Below are 24,666 nucleotides of genomic sequence, written 5' to 3'. Positions count from 1 at the left end.
GTTTGCTTGACCCAATGCATGGTCCTGCTTATCTCTCCTATGGATGTCTCAGCTATTCCTATAGGAATGAAAGGGATAGACTATGGGGCCCTGCAAAGCTACCCGAAACTCAGCAAAAGAGGGAGAGTGGGAGGGAGAGGGGGGAGGGAGAGGGGGGAGGGGGAGGGAGAGGGGGGAGGGGGAGGGAGAGGGGGAGGGAGAGGGGGGAGGGGGAAGGAGAGGGGGGAGGGGGAGGGAGAGGGGGGGAGGGAGAGGGGGGAGGGAGAGGGGGGAGGGGGAGGGAGAGGGGGGAGGGGGAGGGAGATAGAGAGATAGATATTTATATATCTATATATCACTAAATGGGATGCTACCTCAAGATTGAACTGCAGCAGGAGAAAGACAAGCAGGCCAAGTTGGTCCATCTTATAATGCAGCAGCAAGGCTGAAAATGCCCATGGCTGTGCTTTCAGACAGGGAAATCTTGGTTCCCTAGAGTACTCCGGAATGGGATTGAAATAACGGCGGCTGTCCCTCCCTAACCCTCCCTTAGTGGTGCCTAACCCTAATCTCCACCCTTAGTGCCTAGCCCTAACCCCACGTTACCGCTCCCTAAACCTAACCCTCTCCTTGCGCCCGCCGGTCACATGACTACATCCCAGTACTCCAGAGGGGCAGGGAAGTAGGAATTATACAGCAAGACCCCAGGAAAAGCTCCTTAAGGACAGACATACAGGCTTCAACCTGATGGTAGTACTGCCCTGTCAGGACAGGAAGTAGCCAACCTTCCGCATGCCACACCAAAAACGGCAGCACCTGGAGGGGAACTGGATAAAGTGGCATCTGGTGAAGATATTTCCCTGTCAGAATCAGACCAATCCCTGGACAAACACATGTAAATCAGACCCTAAGGAATGATGAGAGGAGATAGAGGACAAAGTGCTAGTGCACGGCAACAGACACCTAAGCCAACACCCAGTGCAGTATATTAGGTGGGTACACATCAGGCAGAACTCTATGCCGACCCGCCGTTGTTCACAGACATATCGGGGGTACACACCCACCGAACCGCTCTCAATATATCGACTGTTCAAGCGATTGAACGGCCGATATACAGTATATCGCCCAGTGTGTACCCAGCTTTAGAGTGACTATGGGCTGCAAAACAAATCCTACAGTCAGAGCAAGCAGCAGTGCATAAGCCAGTGTGTCTATGGACTGCAAAACAACTCTCGCATATAACACCAGCTGCACAGCGTAAGCCAGGGTGGCTGTGGACCCAAACCAGATTTTACATTAATCATCAGTTACCACAGTGGCTATGAATGGCAACACTGAACTTGCATTTATCGCAAGCTGCAATGCATATTCCAGAGTGGCTTTGTACTGCAAAACCAAACTCCACATACATAGTCTGCTCCATTGAATCACTTTGGCAGACTTGTCAAAGTGAGGGAATCCTGGCATGGAAGAAGTGCTGGATATGGGGACTCTCCTCTCCAGGGCCCATCAGTCCCATGACAGACCCTAAAACCATAACCTGCCTATGTGAGCAAACTTGCAATGGGGCCCTAATTTAACCCCTTCCCCACTGTAGCCCACCCAAGTACCAGGCGACATTACACAAACTCCTCCTGTGCAGGCCAAGGAAAATTTGAATGGAGTGGTATGGTGATTTACAGAACAGAGAACAGCACTTAACTCATGCCTCCATTGCATGGCCCGGGCACGATGGGTAAAGGCTCTATGTCTGCAGTAGTCAGACCACCTACCAGAAGTTTTTCATTTCTAAAAAAATAATGAAAACAAAATGGCTGCTAACAGTAGCCGTGAAAAGGAATCTGTGCTCCTGCGCGACCAAACTAAACTGAGGCTCTCAGACAACACTAGATTATAGAGGGAGAGGAGCATGAGCTTTGCAGGCATGTGGTTCTCTGCATTCTATATCCCATGGTAATTCCTCCAGTGTCCTCTAATAGATAACGGTAGAAAAATAATAAGGAAAAAAATATTTAAAGCTCATGGCAAAGCATCTAACACATCGCCATACACACTACACGATCTGCCGTATGACAGTGTTGTATACTTAATGTAATGTAATCTGTGCTCAACACATCAGATGAGACGAAGCAACCACACAATTTATCAAATTATGAATTAGATAGATTTGGCAGTATACGATGGTCTTTGACATCAGTCGAGGATTGCAAGATCAGTTAATGTATCATATAGTGTGTACTCATCTTAAGATAAAGTGTATGTTCAGACAATTAATTATTTTTCATTATGCGCCCACCCCTGACTAGTCAATCAGAGGAGGTCCAACACCTGTAGTTACCATTACTGTATGTCAGGAATGTGTGCAATGCACATCATGTAAAATTAGACAATCTAGGAGATGGCATACTGGCTACACTTAGCAGTGTTTATATTTACAGTTATTTCAGGTACATTATTTAGCAGTATTGCACATGCTTATATACAGATCAATTGCAAATATTGGGTTTACAGATGTGTCCTCATACATCTACCCTTTTTGATCCATGAGACGGAAACACCTGGCGTGCTTTAGACATTCCGCCATGGGTAGTGATTCCTGGTGCTTGAGTACTTTTCCAAAATTTAGCATCTTAATAGTGCAATAAGTCACTTATAGTGTACTAAGTAGCTAAATGTGTACTAAAAACTGCAGTTAGGATTAGTAATTTTTGTTGCAAAGGAATTGGTATAAAGTAGCAGATTAATGATTGCACTGTATACGAGTGACTCATGTCATGCACAGTTATACTTAATCTGCTACTTTACACCGATTCCTTTGCAACAAGAAATACTAAACACAATACATACTACACTATTAGCATATTAAGACTGCATGTTTGGATCAAGAAAAAGTACATAATCTTGGTAAATAGGCAAAGACAGGTCCTTTACTATTTCCTGAAATTTGCATCGTAATTCGCTAATCTTGTACCAATTGTTTTGGATTAGTATAGCACACTAAAATGCATATTTAAAGAAAAAGTTACATGGCATGGCTAAAGCTGGAGACACACCAAACAATGCACAATGTAATGATACATCGCATACGCCATACACACTGCACGATCCGCCGTACGACTGTGCAATGTGTCGTTACATGCTGCATGTAACAACACTGTCGTTCATTGCATTGGCCCATCTGACGTGCAGAACAGCAGATGGGATGATGCGATGAATGACGGAATGGGAGTACACACTAAGTTTTATTGTTACAATCCACGTCGGAATGATATATGTTACGATACATCGTATGGTCTGTACCCAGCATATGTCACAAAGTCCGTTGCACGACAAACGGGGATATTTGGTGGGATATGAGGATAGGTGTATGTGAACACTTTCTTACAGTATTTATTAACACAAATCCTAAATGTTTTCTATGAAACTATCTCTCCTTTGCTGAAGCATACTTAATCTAGTAAGTAACCAACATCTACATGACAGACTCATCTAAATACCTCTGAGCAGGTGATAAGTTGTGCAAACCCCTATTTTTGGCTAAAAATTACGGGATTTGGCGCAGAACCACTGGAACACCTTACTTAATGACTAATTAGGCAAATATAATTTTTAATTATCTTAATTTGTCCAATAATGACATGGTGTGAAAGTGCAGGAAAATGTGTTAATTTATGAGGGACAGATATATGGGGGTGCTGTATGAGTGGAATAGGTGTATTTAAGATTGCAGGTGAGTGTTATTGGTGTATTTTGAGGTTTTTTTTTTTTGTTTTTTTTTTAAAGTGGCTTAAAATTACACAAATACTGTATATGCTTATATCCATTATTATGCACCCCCAATTTAAATAGAACATTAATTTTGCAAGAAAATACATACAGTGAATATGCTAAAGAGGAATAAACGTTTTCAGGGAAAATTCTGAAATGTTGGGAACTGTGTAGGCAAGCAGTGGAAACACGCTGTTCAAAATGGTGCAAGGAGTACGCCTCAGTGGCCCTTAAACAGTGCAATAATTTTCCACTCTCCAGTCGCACGATTGGTCTGTATTCGGGAGATTTCTCGATAGCCACAAAAACGAAATTATCAGGGGGTGAATAGCGGAAATATCGCATCTAATTGGATACCCCCCTAAAATTACCGCCCAAATCCCCTCTTGTCTAACATAGCGCTCTCATCTACATCACACAACCAGCAATGGTCATACATTTTGGAGACTTAACTGACACAGTACAAATCATGATACTTGTGCTCAGGTGATTTAATGGTGCCTTAAAGAAACACACTGCCAATTTATCAGGAGATCACAGGTAAGGCAGCAGTAATCATTAAATGGCCTGGAAGAAACAAATGTACCTCATTAAAATGCACATCCTGCATTCCAACATCTTCCATCATAGAAGCCTCTTCATCAATATTTGGAGTGATGACTCTAAAGGTTGAGCAGCCCTGTCTAAACATCCCTAAAATCACAATACAAACAAGAGAGCACATAAATAGTCTCCTGTGACACTTGAGGTTAAGAGATTTCAGTTAAATAAAAGAAAGTTAAGGAATTCCCATCTATCTATGAGGAGATTAAAAACATGCTACTCACAATCTGATTTATATTGATGATACTAATTGTTGTTTGAAGCAGTACTCACTACAAAGGCATCCTGAATAACAATATTTTTTTATCACTTTATATGTGGATTTCATTGTAGTGATTTGTCTTATTTTTATATGGATATTTGTATTGGGATACATAGGCATTTCAATATCGAAATTAAATACAGGTCTTTATTTTTTAAATTAAAAATATTGCCTATTTAACAGCCCACACAGGCTTATTCTATGCGCAGTTATACATAGCGCTGTGTCCAACACTTGATTTTTAGAACTGGCTGATCACCAAGATGTTTGCAGATTATAAGAAGAGATTCTCCTTTCACTAACTGACACAGATTGAGTTATCATACAGATGTGTCCACATACATTTTACCTCCGTGCGCTACAAGTCGCGTTAAACATAACGCGCGAGCGTCCAGCATCTTTTTGTGCAACTTTTTTACCTTCAAATGTGTCTCATTCATAAAGCGAATGGACAACACAAGCAGCTTCTGCTGATTAAAATTATTAAAATGTGGCATGCCTATATTCTGTGTGGGACTGCGGGTGTATCTGCACGCGAAATGCTACATTACAGTGTCACAGCCGATGTACACTCTAACATAGCATTTCACATGCAGATACACCCGCAGTCCCACACAGAATAAATGCATCATTTTAATCAGCAGAAGCTGCTTTTGCAAATAAGACGCATTTAAAGGTAAAAAGTCGCACAAAAAGACGCTTAGTGCTACCGAGTCACGCCACAGCATGGCGCGACTAGAAGTGTTGTTTAACTTGCAAGGAAGTAAGATTTATGTGGACACATCTGTAGTTACCTTTTGTATGGGCTACAATAAATTAAAATAGGAGAATAAGTGCGTGTAATCAATATGGTTGTGCAACTCTTTGCAAGCAGGAGTGAAACAGTGATAAGAATATGGGTCTACAAAGGTCTCCAAGACTTAATAAGTGGAACTCAATGAAGACCAATACTGCAAAAATTAAGTGAAAATTACTTGTTACTACAACAAGCAGTTTTATGAAACTTATTACCAATACTTATACATATTTACAGTCATTCATTAGGTGGCTGAGAGCAATTGTCAGGTAAACTCCAGTGTGATAAATGCATAAATGATAACATAATGGAACATATTGCTGACACTGCACTTACCTTTTCTCATAAGGTATTCTGCTACCAGAGCAGCCACGTGTACATAGCACATTGCTGCCTACAAGATAGAAGAGATCAAACATTACACACTAATAGAAATAACGAGATTCATTTGCAAAAAAGGTGTTTCTGAACTATCATCATGGATGTGCTTAAAAGATCATTCAAACCCAAACAGAATGGTTGCTTAGGCTACAGTATCTTGCTTGTCTCCCATTGCCTTCTGTGTGTCGTCTTTCACTACATCTGCTCCTGATGTTCTTGGCGGACAACTTACTTCTTGTCTGATAAAATAGTCAGCAAGGAGAGTATGGCAGACATTTTGCTGACACTAGGTTTCTCCATCTGACCTGGTCTTATTCCACACAGGCAGTGTGTTGTTCACTAGGAATATTGTCAGCAGGACAAGCATCTGACATAAGATGGCAGGTGGAAGCAAAGCAGCGGCAGGTGTGGGTGTTAGTTGATCCATCATATAGTCTATGTAATGTGTTTATGACCAGATAGCTTACCTGGGTAGCTAGAATATCCCATAACCATCTTTTAGTTTTGGGTGGAAATACCCTAGAAGGCTGATAGTTTTAGATGGAATCTAGAAGGTTCTCTTATTACGTGTAAGGTGTGACTTGCCCCAGAGAACAAACACTTATGTTGCACCTCTGATATGACTCTAGGTCATAGCATCGTATGTTCCATGATGTAATGTGTAATGGGAAAAACACTTCTCATACAATTAATTTGTTCAATTCAACATGCACACTTTAAAAACAAGGCTTTAGCTCTTAACATTGCATATGAAGCTTTTCATACAAGCTACAAGCCAACACCCCAGGATTTTGGCTCCCTAAAAGGGGTGTGGTGCATTGGGAAGATGCATGTATGTTGTAAAAACGGGTGTGGTTTGGGGCATGTTTTTGGTGGATATTTGTGGCTTGCAGGATCTGGGCCTTGTGTAACCACTTTTCAAATCGGGACTGCTGGAAAGATTAGGAAGAGATATCAGTGTCTCAGAGAAGGAATTATTAAGCAGTGGTCTACAGACCAATCAAATACCTTCAAAGGGGATCTGTATAGTTTGCACAGTCATTAACAATCCAAAAACTCTGATTTACATAAAGAAACCGTAAAACACAGTAAAGAGGCAAATGCTTCCTACCTCTGACAAATCCCCATGTTTCACATGAATCCTGGCCATGCTATCCAACCAGGTTTTCCGAAGCTCTGGGGTGCTGGCATAGGACTTGGCCAGGCTGTACTGCAGGTCCACCAGCATCTCTGGGTCATTCTCATGCTCCTTCATTTGAGCTGTGGCCATAAGTACAGTGCGGATTCTTTTAGTCAGATCTTTCACATCAGATGAGAAAGTTGTATGCTGTAAAATAAGAGACTAGGTAAAAAACAGTTTCAGTTGCACAGTTACTTTCTTGTTTGTACTTTGTATAGAGAGTTAACATTTTAAACACACAAAACCAATGTACAGATGCATTAACACGCACCTATCAAATCACGTCATATAGCTCAGTTAAGCGTGCCACGGACTTTGCAAATCAGAAGAGCTAAATCATTAATCCTAAGGATAAAGGCAAATGACAAGCCTGATACTAGTGACCTGCTCCATGCATCGTTATGCCTAATCTGCAATTTTATATCATTGCCACAAAAATACTAATCCAAGTACCTAGTACACTATGGGGATTGGGTATGAAATACAGACGGCCGGGAAGCAGTCTAACTAAATCCGGCCACCGCAAGCCAGAACGCTGAAGATCCCAACTGGGGCTGGTAAGTACCTTCCCAAATCTTAATCTCTCTGCACATTTTACATCTGCCCCACCTGCAGTGCAGCATGGTTTTACCAAAATGCACAGTTACTTGCACAATCTTACTCTATTCTCAAATCTGAATCTGGCCCTCTAGGCATACATATATCTCTATCATTCATCTCTTATATATTAAATGTATTGACCCGTTTGTTACAGTCAGCGGCTATGACACTAACGTAGCGTAAAACGTACTTATTGTAAGCAGCAAATGAGTATATGCAAATCATCTAATAATGTATAGGATATAATATCTGCAATGTGAGAATGACATGAGGACAATACATACAGGAAGGTTTTATATAAGCAATCTAAGCCTCCAGAAAAGTAAGGCTAAGAAGTCCAGCAACAAACGAACACAGTTTCTTCTAGATAACACAAAACACTTAAGTTGCACCGTGTCATTCACCAATGCTATCCACTCAGGAATAGTAGGTGCTACAGAGGCCATACACGTCCTAGCAATGAGGACCGTCACCAACATAAGCAAAGTAGACAGAGCCGGGAATCATCATTAACAATCAATGTGAAATGCAACATGAAAAGATAGGCAGCGAGTTAAATTAAGGGGACCGTAACACCCATCCTGGCAATATATCACTCACCCTATCCCAGAAAAGTTAAACCACAGGGCATCCCCCAGGAGGTGACAAAAACTACAAAAAGGAGTTCCCACATTTGGGGCAAATCGAATCACCCATCCAGCCACATTTAGCCAAGTGAAAGGTTACTAAATATGACCAATTTACAATAAATAATTAGATTTGCATGTATAGCAAATAATACAGATCAAAGAGGTGAAGGGGGAGCACAACCCAATACAGGATATACAGACAAATATAAGGGAAGGCGGGGGCTATGCCACTGACTGGAAACCTAGGAATAAATGCAGTCCTAAAACTACCGTAACACTCGGACTATATATTAAGTAGGGGTGAGCGGGTTCGGATTTCTGAAATCCGAACCCCCCCGATCCGAGTCAGATCCGAGTCAGGCTCGACTTTTCCCGCCTGACTCGGATCTGAAATCGAGGCAAAACGTCATCATCCCGCCTTCCGGGTCTCGCGGGTTTTGGATCCTATATAAGGTACCTGCGTCGGCGCCATTTTCTCACTCGGCTGTGGACAGTGAAGAGGGAGGGTGGGAGTTAGGGCTGGCTGGGCTGTGTAGTGTAGTGCAGAGTAGTGTTGTGCTGTGCTGTGCTGCGCTGTGCTGCTGTTGTCCACTACTTCAAAGTCCATAGGGGCTGGCTGTGTTGTGCTGTGCTGCTGTTGTTAATAGGGGCTGTGTCCACTACTTCAAAGTCCATAGGGGCTGGCTGGACTGTGTTGTGCAGTCAGTTCTCCATAGGGGCTGTGTCCCCTCCAAAGTCCTGTGCAGTGTCCCAGTTCTAAAGGGGTGCTGTAGTGTTGTCCAGGGGGTGCTCTGTCCATCAGGGGTGCTCCCCCCCAAGTGCTAAAAAAATAATATTTTTTGTGTGTTTGTGAATTGTGTGCGCAGTAGCCGCACGTGCATCAACAAAGTAGTGCCAAGCGTGCGCCTGTGTCATAAGTAAAGGGCCGGCTGGCTTGACCATTAAAGGGTGCTGTAACCCCCAAAGTATACTCCAAACCAAAAAAATATATATTTTCTGTGTTTGTGAATTGTGTGCGCAGTAGCCGCACGTGCATCAACAAAGTAGTGCCAAGCGTGCGCCTGTGTCATAAGTAAAGGGCCGGCTGGCTTGACCGTTAAAGGGTGCTGTAACCCCCAAAGTACACTCCAGTACAAACCAAAAAAAAAAAAAATTTCTGTGTTTGTGAATTGTGTGCGCAGTAGCCACAAGTGCATCAACAAAGGAGCAGCGCCAAGCGTGCGCCTGTGTCCCATAAGTAAAGAGCCGGCTGGCTCATTTCTTAAAGGCTGGTGTAACCCACAAAGTGCACTACTCTCCAGCAAAAATAAAAAAATATTTTCTGTGTTTAGCCGCACGTATATATCAAATCGATATAACATAAATGGAGGACCAAACTTTCTCCGATAAAAAATAGAGAAAGATCAAGAACCACTTCCTCCTAGTGCTGAAGCTGCTGCCACTAGTCATGACATAGACGATAACATGCCATCAACATCGTCTGCCAAGGCCGATGCCCAATGTCATAATAGAGGGCACATACAATCCCAAATGACAAAGTTCAGGAAAATGACCTTGAAAAAAACATTTAAATCAGCTGAAGAGAAACGTAAACTTGCCAATATGCCATTTACGACACGGAGTGGCAAGGAACGGCTAAGGTCGATCCCTAGTATGTTCATGGCTAGTGGTTCAGCTTCACATGACGATGGAAGCCCTCCTCCCACTAAAAAAATCAAAAGAGTTAAGCTGGCAAAAGCACAGCGAAGAACTGTGCTTTCTAAGAAGATATCACAAATCCCCAAGGAGAGTCCAAGTGTGGTGGTGGTTGCGATGCCTGACCTTCCCAGCACTGGACGGGAAGAGGTGGCTCTTTCCACCATTTGCACGCCCCCTGCAAGTGCTGAAAGGAGCACCCACAGTCCACTTGCTGATATGCAAATTGAAGATGTCACTGTTGAAGTACAACAGGATGAGGATACTGGTGTAGCTGGCGCTGAGGAGGAAGTTGGCGAGGAGGATTCTGATGGTGATGTGGTTTGGTTAAATCAGGCTTCGGGGGAGACAGTTGTTGTCCGTGGGATGAAAAAGCCCATCACGGTCATGCCTGGGCAGAAGACCAAACATTCCACCTTTTCGGTCTGGCAATATTTCTATCCAAATCCGGACAACAACTGTCTTGCCATATGTACCATATGTAAAGGTGAAATAAGTAGGGGTAGGGACGTCAACCACCTAGGAACATCCTCCCTTATACAGCACCTGCAGCGCGTTCATAAAAAGTTACTGTCAAGTTCAGAAACTTTGGCTAAGACCGTAAGCAGTCCAATCGTAAATCCAGACCGTAAATCCCGTTATCCTGTTGTATCCAAGCGCCTGCAAACCACACCGTCAACTTCCTCCTCGTCAATTTCCTCCTTAGTCAGGATCGGAAGTAGTCCTGCAGGCCATGTCACTGGCATGACTGACTCTCCTATCCGGGATTCCTCCGGAGGATCCTGCATTGCTACGCCTACTGCTGCCGCTGCTGCTGTTGCTGCTGCTGGGAGTCGTTCATCATCCCAGAGAGGAAGTAGGAACACCACTACTTTTACTAAACAATTGACCCTCCAACAGTCCTTAGCGAGGAGGATGAAGTACGACAGCAGTCATTCTGAAGCAAAACGTATAACTGAGGCCTTGACTGCTATGTTGGTGTTAGACGTGCGTCCGGTATCCGCCATTAGTGCAGTGGGATTTAGACAATTGATGGATGTAGTGTGTCCCCAGTTCCAAATCCCGTCTAGATTCCACTTCACTAGGCAGGCGATACCGAGAGTGTACAGAAACGTCAGAAAAAGTGTCCTCAGTGTCCTGAAAAATGCCGTTGTACACAATGTCCACTTAACCACGGACATGAGGACAAGTGGAACAGGGCAGACTAAGGACTATATGACTGTGACAGCCCACTGGGTAGATGTATCACCTTACGCAGCAACAGCAGCAGCACCACCAGTAGCAGTATCTCAGAAACGCCAGCTCTTTCCAAGGCAGGCTACGCTGTGTATCACCGGTTTCAGTAAGAGGCACACCGCCGACAACCTCTTAGAGAAACTGAGGGAAATAATCGCCCAGTGGCTTACCCCACTTAGACTCTCCTGGGGATTTGTGATATCTGACAACGCCACCAATATTGTGCGGGCATTACATCTGGGCAAATTCCAGCACGTCCCATGTTTTGCTCACACAATAAACTTGGTGGTGCAGAATTTTCTGAAAAGCGACAGGGGCGTGCAGGAGACGCTTTGGGTGGCCCGAAAAATTTCAGGCCACTTTCGCCATTCAGCGACTGCGTGCCGAAGACTGGAGCGCCAGAAAACACTCTTGAACCTGCCCCGCCATCACCTGAAGCAAGAGGTTGTGACGCGGTGGAACTCAACCCTCTATATGCTTCAGAGGATGGAGGAGCAGCAAAAGGCCATACAAGCCTATACATCCACCTATGACATAGGCAAAGGAGGGGGTATGCATCTGACTCAAGCGCAGTGGAGAATGATTTCCGTGTTGTGCAAGGTTCTCCAGCCCTACGAACTTGCCACACATGAAGTCAGTTCAGACACTGCCAGCTTGAGTCAGGTCATTCCCCTCATCAGGCTTTTGCAGAAGCAGCTGGAGAAAGTGAAGGAGGAGCTAAGACGGAGCGATTCCGCTCTGCATGTAGGACTTGTGGATGAAGCCCTTCATTCGCTTTGCCAGGATTCCAGGGTGGTCAATCTGTTGAAATCAGACCACTACATTTTGGCCACCGTGCTCGATCCTAGGTTTAAAGCCTATGTGGTGTCTCTCTTTCCGGCCGACACAAGCCTGCAGAGGTGCAAAGACCTGCTGGTGAACACACTGTCAGCTGAAGCGGAACGTGACACGTCAACAGCTCCTTCTTCATTTTCTCCCGCAACTGGGGCTGCCAGGAAAAAACTTAGGTATCCTAAGCAACCCGCTGGCGGTGATGCAGGGCAGGCAGGACCAAGTTTGGACATCTGGTCCGGACTGAAGGACCTGGCAACAATTTCTGACATGTCTACTGTCACTGCATATGATACTGTCACCATTGACAGAATGGTGGAGGATTACATCGGTGACAGCATCCAAGTAGGCATGTCAGACAGTCCATACCTGTACTGGCAGGAAAAAGAGGCAATTTGGAGGCCCCTGTACAAACTGGCTCTATTTTACCTGAGTTGCCCCCCCTCCAGTGTGTACTCCGAAAGAGTGTTTAGTGCAGCCGGGAACCTTGTCAGCGAAAGGCGTAGGAGGTTGATTCCACAGAATGTGGAGAAGATGATGTTCATCAAAATGAATTATCAGCTCTTCCAGGGAGACCAGCCTCCAGAATGTACAGAGGGACCTGTGGTGGTGGATTCAAGTGGGGACGAGTTAATACTTTGTGAGGATGAGGATGTACACACTGAAGAGGGTGAGGAATTGGTGGATGAGGAGGATGAGGATGACATCTTGCCTCCGTAGAGCCAGTTTGTGCAGGGACAGATTAATTGCCAGCTTGTTTTGTGGGGGCCCAAACGAACCAATCATTTCAGCCACAGTTGTGTGGCAGACCCTGGCGCTGAAATGATTGGTTTGTTAAAGTGTGCATGTCCTGTTTATACAACATAAGGGTGGGTGGGAGGGCCAAAGGACAATTCCATCTTGCACCTCTTTTTTTTCTTTGCATTATGTACAGTTTGGGGCCTAGTTTTTCAAACTGCCATCCTGTCTGCCACTGTGGTATCACGCCTAGATGGGTCACGTGTTTGTGCCGCCCACTCGTGTCGCTTAGCATAGTCATCCATCTACCTCGGTGCAACCTTTTGGACATAAAAACACTATTGTGAGGTGTGAGGTGTTCAGAATGGACTGGAAATGAGTGGAAATTAATGTTATTGAGGTTAATAATAGCATAGGAGCAGAAAAACCTACAAAATTCTGTGATTTTAGCTGTTTTTATGCTTTTTTAAAAAAAAATACAGATCCAAAACACAAAACCCAGAACCCAAAACACGGAAGGCTGGTTTTGGCAAAACCAATCCAGATCCAAAACACGAAGAAAGATCCAGATCCAAAACACGAAAAGTGGCCGGTGCACACCCCTAATATTAAGTTACACAGTGCTGTGTTCCACCCCCATCAAGAACTGCAGAAACTACAGTATAGTCTTTGCACTCTCCACCCTCACCAATTACACCAGGTGAGCGAAATATCTGAAAAGTGTTGCTGGAAGATTAAACAACAATGGTGGGAAAGAGCCTATAAGAATCCATTATATATATATATATATATATATATATATATATATATATATATAAAAAAAGATTCTGCATTAATTAGTGGTTTGAAGGTTAATTAATAGCAGAGATAGCAGATAGGTGCAAACGAGCCTTTAAGATGTCCAGAAGATCTATGTTTGCTATAAAAAAAATAAGTTTGGCTTTATGCTAGTGCATATTTGATTACTGATACTAAACTTTAAATGCATTACAAAGAAACAAAAGTTCTACAGCATGGTAGCACCTATTATCATGTTTAATATTAGGATGTGCAGCCCAGCCCCTCCAGAAGAAACAAAAGTGTAACATTTATTCGGCACCCATTTCGGAGGTCAGAATATCGACAGTCAGAATCCCGACGCCTTCAAGTACCCTAACCCCTAACCTAGCACTAACCCCAAGCCTAATACCATCGGGATGTCAGCAGTCGGGATTCTGGAGCCGAAATACAGACTGCTTTCGTGATTCTGACAGCCGGCATCCTGACCGCTGGGATGCAGACGACATCCCTTTCACACATTTGTCACCTGCTACTAAAGGGCCATTGGATTAAGGCACACTTGTCTATTTTAAGCATCACCCTTCCCTAATGCAGCATTAAGAATGAGTAATTTAGGAATGAGCTGTTTATGTAGCAGGTAGAAAAGTGCTCCTTATATAAACTATAAATGCCACGGATTGCATAAATGCATTACTGCTTCACAGCGCTGAGGTCGTGTGTTCCCATCTGTTTTTGCGTAGGTTTCCTCTGGGTTCTCTAATTTCCTCACACACTAGAAAAACATTCTGTCAGGTAAATTGGCTTCGGAAAAAACAGATTGGGTAAGACAAGTAGACATGAGGATAATGTCGACATTGACCATGTCAATATTCATCATGTAGACAGTGATGAAATGTCGACATGTCATGGAGGCTGCAGCAGTGTCTTCCGGGTCCTGTCAGCCATGTAACTGTCATTTCCAGGTCAGAGCTCCGATCCTCCCGCGGTCTGGTAAGTATTTACCCGCTATCCCTAACCCTTATCCCTACACCCCTACTACCTCTAGTGCCTAACCTTAACCCCCCCCCCCCCCACAAACACACTTGCAGCCGGAACCGGCCGCATGGTTCAATTCCTGGCAGCGCCTGGCCGACAAAAGCAGAGTTCCCGGCAGCGGAAACCCGACAGCGCTGGAAATCCCGATTGTCGCTAAGGTAAGTATAAACTAACCTAACCCCCTAACCCTCCTTAGGGGTGCCTATCCCTAACCTCCCTTCCAAGTGCCTAACCCTAATCCCCCCTCTAAGTCCTCCCGGGTGCCCTAAACCTAACCCTCCCCCCCACGGCTGTCCCCTCGCGGCGCCTGGCATCCCTTCGATCGGGATGCCGGGCGCCTGTCTCCCGGCGTCGGGGAAATTATAGGCGTCTAAATATAGACGCCCGGCATTTCACCCTCGCCGGAATAGGACAGTCGGGAAGCCGGCTGTCGGTATTAAGGCAGCCGGTTACCCGATTGTATACCTTGCAGCCGAACCATAACCCTCCCGCAGCCAAACACTGGAGCGATGTTGGGCCGATTTGCCGTTTGACAAATCGCCTACATTGCTCAGTAAGGACGTTCAATATGTGAGTGCCAGCGGTCGCTAGCGACGTCGTCAGGTTTGATGTGCTGCACATCAAGCCTGACAATTTCGCATGCGACTTAATGTATGTTAATGAAGGACGGAACAAGTGAATGATCTGTCGTTCATTAATCTCTGTATTGTGTAGTGAACATTGTTACGATTGTCGTGTCGTCTCAGTGTGTACCAAGCTTAAAGTAGACATTCCGACAATGTTGACATTTCATCTGCCGACATTCTGACAGTGTCAACCAGTTGCCTGTTAACATTTTGACTACATCCTGACAAAAAGAACTAACCCTGGTGTGCAAGTATGTCCATATTGTAGGGAACATAGGCCCTGATTCAGAGCCGGACGCTCAGACAGAGCGCTCGCTCTGAATCAGGGCCGGCCCTCTTACTTTTTTGAGCGGCCTCCAGGTCGCTCGCATAGCTGTGGGTGACCACCCACAGCCATAGCGAGCGGCCAAAATGATGGTCGCGATGGTCAAGACCATCGGGCTTGCGACGAGACCCTTGCGGTAGTGTCTCGCTGCCGCAAGCCCTGGAGTGCTTTTGGCTCTATCAGAGCCAAAAGCACTCCCACTGTCATCACTAGTGATGTCAGTGGGGCCAGCCCCAGACGGTAGGCGTTCCCATGGGAACGCCTCCGTCTGGGCAGCCACGCCCCCGGCACGCCCACCAAAGGGGGAGTGCTGTCAATCACCATCGACAGCACGCCCCCTTTGGTGCGAGACCCATAACGACGGTTTGGCCGTCGTTATTCATGCACACGGAGCCGCCTCCGTCGTGTGCATGCACACTTCGGCAACATCGACCCGCTTGCGAGCGGGTCTGAATCAGGCCCATAGATTGTAAGCTCCACTGGGGCAGGGATTGATTTCAATGACTGAAATATTCTCTGTAAAGCGTTGCGAAATGTGTGTGCGCTATATAAATAACTGGTAATAATTATACATATTTTTGTAATAACAAATGTAATAATGAGATGTGTGTACCAGTCATTGGCAGTCCACTGTATAACTACACATCTATGCAAACAGAAGCAACTGCATTAATCTAATATAAATAGTAAGAATTCTGTATTTAGAAGTATTTTCATAAAGTGAGATGTTACCATTAACAGATAAAGTCATGTGTAACGCCTTACGGTTCTAAACATAATGTTAACACTAGGGCCAAAGATCATACCCTAGTACAAAGCTAATGAGCTCCATCTACAGATGGGCAGTTGAATGGAGCATAGTTAGTGGGTATTGTACATATAATGGTCACCTATTAATACTCATGGTCAGCTACGAAGAGTAAAAAAAATGTCAGATAAGGTTGTGTGTGACTGTGTATATATACAGACACACGCATATATAAACATAGGGTAGGGTGAATCAGCCAGTGAATGAACATTTTCAGATTTAATGCAGTAATCTGAAATGTAGATAAGATCTATTCACTACGTTTTATTGATGCCAGTCATATTATTCATTTACTGGACTTGTTCCATCATTTGCTAGCATTGTGCGTTCATTCACTGATAATTTCTACACCTCTCCTATTTTTTGGTTATAAAATTCTAACTATTCCTTCAATCTTAAAAGCAAAAATATATTTTAAAATATACATAGTAATAATGATGGCATATGTCACAGTTTTTATGTTGTATCATCGTTCATTCACCCTAGTTACATGTTGTCATAATTTATTCATGAGGTGCAACAAGCCACACTGCACCAGACAGTATTACGAGTCACACTAACTACTAGATAAACATAAAAAATACATAGAAGATAGGCAAAGGAGATGCATGGCAAGTCATGTAAATACATATTAAACAACACACATAATAAGACATATAATGTAGACAAAGAACATGCGGGGATGAGACAAAGTAGAGAGAAGGTCCTGCTCGTCAGAGCTTACATTAGAGGGAGCGGACAAAGTGGATACAATAAGAGCTATTGGGACAAGAGTGACAGAGTGGATAAAGGAGGTAGAGCATGTGGAGGGAGGCAGGGTAGGACAGACTATAGTGAAGAGATTAGTTTTAAGATAATATTTTAAAGAATGGAGATAAAGAAAGAATCTGATCAGAGGAGGTAGGGAGTTCCATAAGTGGGGAGCTGTGCATAAGTCCAGGTGGCTACTAAAACACTGGTGTATAACCTCATAAATTCACAAAGTTTTTCGACTGTTAACCAACCTTAATGAGCCGGTCATTGTTTGCACAGTTATTGATAATGGAGAGTGACTGTTGGAATCTTGTGCCTCCTATTCCGACCACATCTGCAATTAGCTGGCTTACTGATATTATCACCTGTAAAACATGGACACCAGAAGCATAAGAGCCAAAAGGACATGTTCATTGTGTGTGGGGGAGAGGTTAAGGCAATAGTTAAGAAAATCTGAAACATTTGACATCCTTGTTAATTACCTAATAACTTATTTTAAGCCCAGATACTATGGGTCTTATTTAGAGTGAAACATTAATGCAAATTGCATATTTCTTTATTATTATTATTATTATTATTATTATTATGAGTATGCACACATTTTCTGCATCTTTTCATGCGTACATCTAAATTTATGGGAACAGGGTGGGCAGTGGGTGTGCAGACGCAACCAAAGTATAGTAAGGGTATGGTGTGGGCGTGTAGTCGCAAAGTACGTCTAAGATGGCTGGCAAAAAGTCACTAACTTAGCTGTCCGGAGGGGTTGGTGCTCTGAACCTCGTCTAAGTATCACTGATGAGAATGACTGCATGCAATTGGTTGCACATGGATGTATGCAATAACCCTAACAATACTGCAACACTGTTTAAACAGTGACTTTACACTAGCCTGTCATATATTTTTAAGTGGTGTCATACAAAAGCCGTTAACTAATGCGTTTGCATTAAGTACAGTGATTTTTAGCAATCTCAATACTCAGGGAAACCACATATCCAGTGGTACTGTAGCCACATCAGACCCAGGTACGAAAGGAAGCCGTAGCCAAGGGGTGGAAGCCGTAGCCACAGACTTGCGCGTGAGACTGAATAAGTTTCAAAGATGTAGGGGTTTTTTATTTAGACTGTTTACTATGCGTGTAGGAACCTGTATGTAAGGCAATTAGACAATGCATTGTGGAGGGGATAGCAATATACAAAGGTAAGGAAACATTGTGGCTGGCAGAAGACTGTCTCAGTAGCTTTTTTAGACATGCCAATTGTGCTTATGGTAATAAATAGTGGCTCTTAAATTACATTTTGCATCCCATGAGAAGATAATGAAACTGTGGCTATTTATGAAGTGATTAGGCAGAAGAGGTGATGAATTAGGCAGCACAGGTAAGCTTTGACATCCTGTCTGAAGAGGTGTGAGTGTATCTCACACTATGAGATATTAGATTTATAGAGGAGTGGCAGGTAAGGTAAACAACTGCATATATGAGAAGACTTTTACAACTATCAATAAAACGCTTTATGTAGCGGGCCAGAGGTACAATGCAAAGTCCCCCCTACAGATAGACTGTCAGTGCTACCTCATGTTATGCTCTGAGTACCTAGCAGGTAAAATGCTGAATCAAGGTCTGCAATATTCAGTCTCATTTTATTTTTAGTAAGTTTAATTCCATAAGCCAGTGGTTCCCAAACTTTTTGGAATCACGGCACCCTAGAGTAACAGCATTGATTTTGCGGCACCCATAAGTTTAAGTTTGTTATTGAGAGATTCAGAAAGAAATGTAGTAAAGTAGTAAAATGCAGTTAATAGTCCTTACCGGTCATCCTTAGGTTCAATTATGTGGTGGACAGGTTTGCGCTTCTGTTTGTCCACATATTTACATTACATTGACCATAAATAATTTGATTTGGTCCTGGACCACCAACCTGAGGCACCCCTGCAAGTGTCCCGAGGCACCTCAGGGTGCCACAGCACACAGTTTGGGAACCACTGCCATAAGCTCTAATTTTTTCTTAAGTCGCAATTAGAAGCCAATCATAACAATATAACAAACCTAGTGTGGGCTTGGATTGTTTTTGACAACTGTAGCCCTCTCCAATGATCAGGTGTAGATGGGTAAGGGAGACCACAGTTATACAGATATTATATGGGCTCATTATTGTAAATAACTGTATTCCTCTTTTGCAGTTTCCCAATACTGAGATCTACACACAGATTTGATATTAGAAATACAGTCCATTAGTATACACGTCCCATCATACGCAAACACTGAGCAACAACAGGCCGCAGTTACCTGTAAATGAGTTCTGACAAAAGATTTCTTTCCAGTGTAGTCAAAATTATTTCTCATTAGGAAGTACAGGAGCTGTGAGGAGTCAGTTCGGATGGAGCTTAGCTTGGAATTACAGCACTTAAGAATTTCATAACATAAGGCAGCGCACATATCCGCTCTTCCTTCATAAAATGTTGAGGGGAACTAAGTGGCAAACAAATAAAACCACACTTAGTTAGAATGAAGGTCTCCTTTTATTCTCCCTCTCCATAGAACAAAAAGCTATGTAAGCAACCTTAAAAAGTCACACAATTATTTAGTATACTGATCAAGTCTAGAACTGAGATTTCTAAATATGTATTTATAATTAAATCACAATTGGTTAGTAGTTTAGCCCAAGCTAAAAATCTTACAATGTACAAATTTGTATTTACTTGTGGTGGACGTAGATATTATTAATAAGAGGAGTAAGTGACTAATTTACATTCACTGATCAATTATGGGATAGCAGGTTACTTTAACTGTACAACAGGATGTACAAAATAGAACATTCAATCATGGGTCACAAAAAGATGATATAATAACCATAGTAAGTTGACTAAATAATTTAAGGAGCCAAAGTCAGCAGTGACTGGCGCATTTAATCATGGATAAATCAAAGGTACAATGGCATGCATAACAGCTTAAGTAAACACAGCACTGTAGCATACAGACCTTATAAATTAAAGACCTTAGAGCAGTGAAGACATTTTTCAATGCAGTCTCAGATTGGTTTTTTTGAAGAAAGCACAGATACACATCAAACACCTTCTTCATTAATGGATTGTGACCGTGATCAGCAACTAGTTGGTTCTGGAGAAACAAACAAATCATCATAAATCTATATTTTACTCCATTCCATAGCAGTTTGAAAGACAATGGTAGGAAGCTGTAAAAAGGATTTTTTTTAAATAGTGATAAGAGGTCAGTAATATCTGCTATCTAAATCTAAAGTGCGCAGTAAGTAGGAATCTTGTGATACCAGTCTTAATATAGTACATTCATAAAGGTATGCACTGGTACATATACCAAAGGCTAATGGCACCCTAACACTAAGCATTGGCATATTAAAACAGCATTTACACGCTCTTTTTGTCTGTATTTATCAGTCCATGTTAAAGCCTAATGTCACATCAGCACTGGTAAAATAACACTGCCTGCATTCATAGACCTCATCAGCAGTATTGTGCCTGTGTGGATTTAACATGCAGGTGCATTATGAGCCACTAGCCATAATAGAGATGTTTTTTGGTATACAAAGGATCTGTCAGTCGTAATAAGTAAGTTCTCTTCAATAAGGTCTAGAGCACAGGTTCTCAAACTCGGTCCTCAGGACCCCAAACAGTGCATGTTTTCCAGATCTCCTCACAGAATTGCAAGTGAAATAATTAGCTCCGTCTGTGGATCTCTTAAAATGGTTCAGTTAGTAATTAATATACCTGTGGACCTATCATGAGACCTAGAAAAAGTGAACTGTGTGGGTCCTGAGGACCGAGTTTGAGAACCACTGGTCTGGAGGAACACAGTAGTCATAAAAGGAGGGTTATGAGAGATTGGGAGAGGCCTGATCACATGCTAACACTAATTTCTCAAATTTGTGTGCAGACCAACGTTCAAGGAAAACTTATTTATATATTCCTTCTGGCATAAATGATAAACTTTATATACAGTAGAATATTTACTATGTATTACTACTGTCAATGAAGGGATTATTATTATTGGGATAGCTAATGAAAAGTAATTGATCCAAGAGAGGTTTCTGCATTTTACTATAACAGGAAGGATTTTTGTGACATATGAACACAATTCTGGGTTCTCTTGTGTTTTCAGATGTATTCTAATTTGCTTTAAAGGACTGAGCAACATTTGTATATAATAAATTAATTAAAACCACATTTCATATTTATCTGAAGCTCTAGAAGACCACCCCCTACAAACCTTAAAAGCCATGGTGAACAATGACAATGTGTCCAGGATGGTAAGGCATACTTCAGTGGCTATGTTTGCTTCAAGTAACGACTGGTGAAGGATATCGGCATCTGAATGACCGTAGCCTAAAGAGATGGAGAGGTAACTGGTAAAACTATGGCAAATTAAACAGCCAGTAGGTCTTAGAACAAGATACAAATAATAAGAAAATACATTTTTCAATAACAGATGTCTCATGTTTATGTAACCTTAATAAAATACATGACAGTGAAGAATATTTGGTATGTTTATGACTGAAGAGGCGTTTTGGCTGTAACACAGGAGGCTAAAAGCAGGCCATCTCCTGTTTTCACTGCTCAATGCAAAAGTCCTCAGAGACGCCTACACTCTGCAGACACATCAGAGCATTATCTTGTGCGCCCACGTCACAGCCATAAACCAATACAGAGAGAGATGTGGAATACATACAGTAGCTTGGAAAGCAACTCAGAACACAAAGCACCATAAATGTGCACAAGCCAGTTGGTCGAATCAAGAACTGTTTTATAAGTCTCTAAATACATTTTAATAAGCAAAGAAGACATTCAAAATGAAAGTTTCAGGATGTTTTTTTTTCTAAAATGATACACAATACCCCAGCTATCTTTTAATCTTTAGTTTTTCCTCAAACGGTCAGAATTCATCCTGCTCACTGTCAGATAGATTGAAAGGGATTATTGTTCTATAGACATTTAACGGCAACACTGTCCTGTCTGTTTTAGGATCACATAAAGACAGTGTTGTTTACAAAGCATGAAGTGTTTATTTGACTATTATCTTTTCACATTTCTAGAAAGCGGCTAAATCTGTCTTTTCCCTTTCATTTGCATGGCAATCAATAAGAAAACGGAACGGCAATCAAAATTAATAGAAGTAGTGATTACAGTAACAGAGGCGGTTGGTTGTCATCTATGATAGCAGCAGGTGCACTTTTGAAGTGCCCATATTCTTAAATGATGTATTTTATTATCTATAGATCAATATATTATTCCAGTAAAACACATTCGCAAAGAACATGGTACAAATATATACAAATAATGATATGGCATAGCTGTTATGTTCCCATCAAGGCTTTGGACTACTAACTTCTTTGCAGTACATGGCTGCCTGCCATTTCTTATTAAAATCCTGTAGTTGCCACTTTCCAGCCATATCTTCATAACCCATTGCTAACAAGTCACTATTAATATGTTGAGTATGGCGTAAGTCAGAAGCGGACTGGGCCGGGGGGCAGGGTGCCATCTGCCCCCCGGGCCGGTACGATTTTACAGTTTTGGGGCCGCCAGTTGCGTTAAGCGCCTGGGAGCAGTGGCGGATCCAGGGGGTGCACGGTCGTTTGACACTTTTTTAAAACCTAAACGGAGAGCAGCGTCAGCGTGACACTGAAGTGGCCCGCAGCAGTACTGATGGCGTTACTAATATTGAGTCGCGCTGACTCATACGCTGCGACCGGCCGTGTGCTGTAGCTAAGCAGCAGGAGGAGGTGGTCAGCTGTAGCAGAGGAAGATGACCCCCTCCTGTTTTCTTCCCTCCTCTTAAGCTCCTCTTCTCTGACGCTGCTAATTGCCGGGGCTCCGACGTCACAATTTAGTGACCAGCCTCGGCGCGGAGAGGTTCAGAGGGGCAATGAGATTTTCAGGATCCCAGCTGAAATTGTCCGCTGCAGCCGCCCCTGTGTAACCACGCAACTATTAGAAGCCACACTAGTCTCTGTCACCACGGTCACCTAGGAGAAGCAGGAGGTGTGGTAAGTGAGAGTGTATTATTCTCTCTCTTTCTCTCTGTCTCTCTCTCCCCTCTAGTATCTACTTTTTACCTCCTCCTTTCCCGTCAATCCTACCTCTTCCCTGAGGCTTGCCCCTGGAGGGGCAGGATTTTAGAGTTACAATTGCATTATTGTTTTTCTTTTTTTTTCTTTTTTCTGGGGGGGGGGGGGGGGGTTAATATAGAGCTGCTTGTTTACATAGGAGAGTGCCACTAGTGTTCATACATACATGATTGTATGTATGAATGAATGTATGCATGCTTATATATGAAATATATAGTGTGTGCGTGTGTATATATTAGGGGTGTGCACCGGCCACTTTTCGTGTTTTGTGTTTTGGTTTTGGATCTGGATCTTTCTTCGTGTTTTGGATCTGGATTGGTTTTGCCAAAACCACCCTTCCGTGTTTTGGGTTCTGGGTTTTGTGTTTTGGATCTGTATTTTTTTTTAAAAAAGCATAAAAACAGCTAAAATCACAGAATTTGTTGGTTTCTCTGCTCCTATGCTATTATTAACCTCAATAACCTTAATTTCCACTCATTTCCAGTCTATTCTGAACACCTCACACCTCACAATAGTGTTTTCATGTCCAAAAGGTTGCACCGAGGTAGCTGGATGACTATGCTAAGCGACACGAGTGGGCGGCACAAACACGTGACCCATCTAGGAGTGACACTGCAGTGGCAGACAGGATGGCAGTTAGAAAAACTAGGCCCCAAACTGTACATAATGCAAAGAAAAAAAAGAAGTGCAAGATGGAATTGTCCTTGGGCCCTCCCACCCACCCTTATGTTGTATAAACAGGACATGCACACTTTAACAAATCAATCATTTCAGCGCCAGGGTCTGCCACACAACTGTGGCTGAAATGATTGGTTCGTTTGGGCCCCCACAAAACAAGCTGGCAATTAATGTGTCCCTGCACAAACTGGCTCTACGGAGGCAAGATGTCATCCTCATCCTCCTCATCCACCGATTCCTCACCCTCTTCAGTGTGTACATCCTCATCCTCACAGAGTATTAATTCGTCCCTGCTGGAACCACAGGTCCCTCTGTACGTTCTGGAGGCTGGTCTCCCTGGAAGAGTTGATAATTCATATTATGAACATCATCTTCTCCACATTTTGTGGAAGCAACCTCCTACGCCTTTCGCTGACAAGGTTCCCGGCTGCACTAAACACTCTTTCGGAGTACACACTGGAGGGGGGGCAACTCAGGTAAAATAGAGCCAGTTTGTACAGGGACCTCCAAATTGCTTCTTTTTCCTGCCAGTACAGGTACGGACTGTCTGACATGCCTACTTGGATGCTGTCACCGATGTAATCCTTTAACAGACAGACGCACGCTTGTCGCTGCTGCTTTGAGGATTCAAGTGCGGCTACAGCCCACACAATTCACAAAGACAGAAAAAAAAAAAGAATATTTTTATTGTTTGTGGAGCACACTTTGAGGGTTACACCACCCTTTAACAGACAGACGCACGCTTGTCGCTGCTGCTTTGAGGATGCAAGTGCGGCTACAGCCCACACAATTCACAAAGACAGAAAAAAGAAGAAGAATATTTTAATTGTTTGTGTAGAACACTTTGAGGTGTCATCACCCTTTA

The 24,666-nt window shown here is 43.1% G+C and overlaps 1 protein-coding gene across 11 annotated transcripts in view; it reads right to left on the bottom strand.

Annotated features, from left to right (window-relative positions):
• DOCK9 (dedicator of cytokinesis 9) overlaps positions 1–24,666 on the bottom strand; it is a 296,517-nt gene that overhangs the window by 33,670 nt on the left and 238,181 nt on the right. For all 11 annotated transcript variants that reach the window (XM_088463360.1, XM_088463350.1, XM_088463352.1 and 8 more), the window contains 7 exons: positions 21,266–21,381; positions 20,003–20,140; positions 19,310–19,492; positions 17,277–17,390; positions 6,901–7,116; positions 5,745–5,802; positions 4,334–4,440 (listed from right to left, as the gene is read on the bottom strand). In XM_088463360.1, coding sequence (XP_088319486.1) covers positions 4,334–4,440; positions 5,745–5,802; positions 6,901–7,116; positions 17,277–17,390; positions 19,310–19,492; positions 20,003–20,140; positions 21,266–21,381 — 932 coding nt within the window. The remainder of the gene's footprint in view (positions 1–4,333; positions 4,441–5,744; positions 5,803–6,900; positions 7,117–17,276; positions 17,391–19,309; positions 19,493–20,002; positions 20,141–21,265; positions 21,382–24,666) is intronic.

Source organism: Taudactylus pleione, unplaced genomic scaffold (genome assembly GCF_031769625.1).
Source record: "Taudactylus pleione unplaced genomic scaffold, aTauple2 ptg001346l, whole genome shotgun sequence".
Taxonomy (NCBI): Eukaryota; Metazoa; Chordata; class Amphibia; order Anura; family Myobatrachidae; genus Taudactylus; species Taudactylus pleione.
This window is presented reverse-complemented; position numbering and strand designations above follow the sequence as displayed.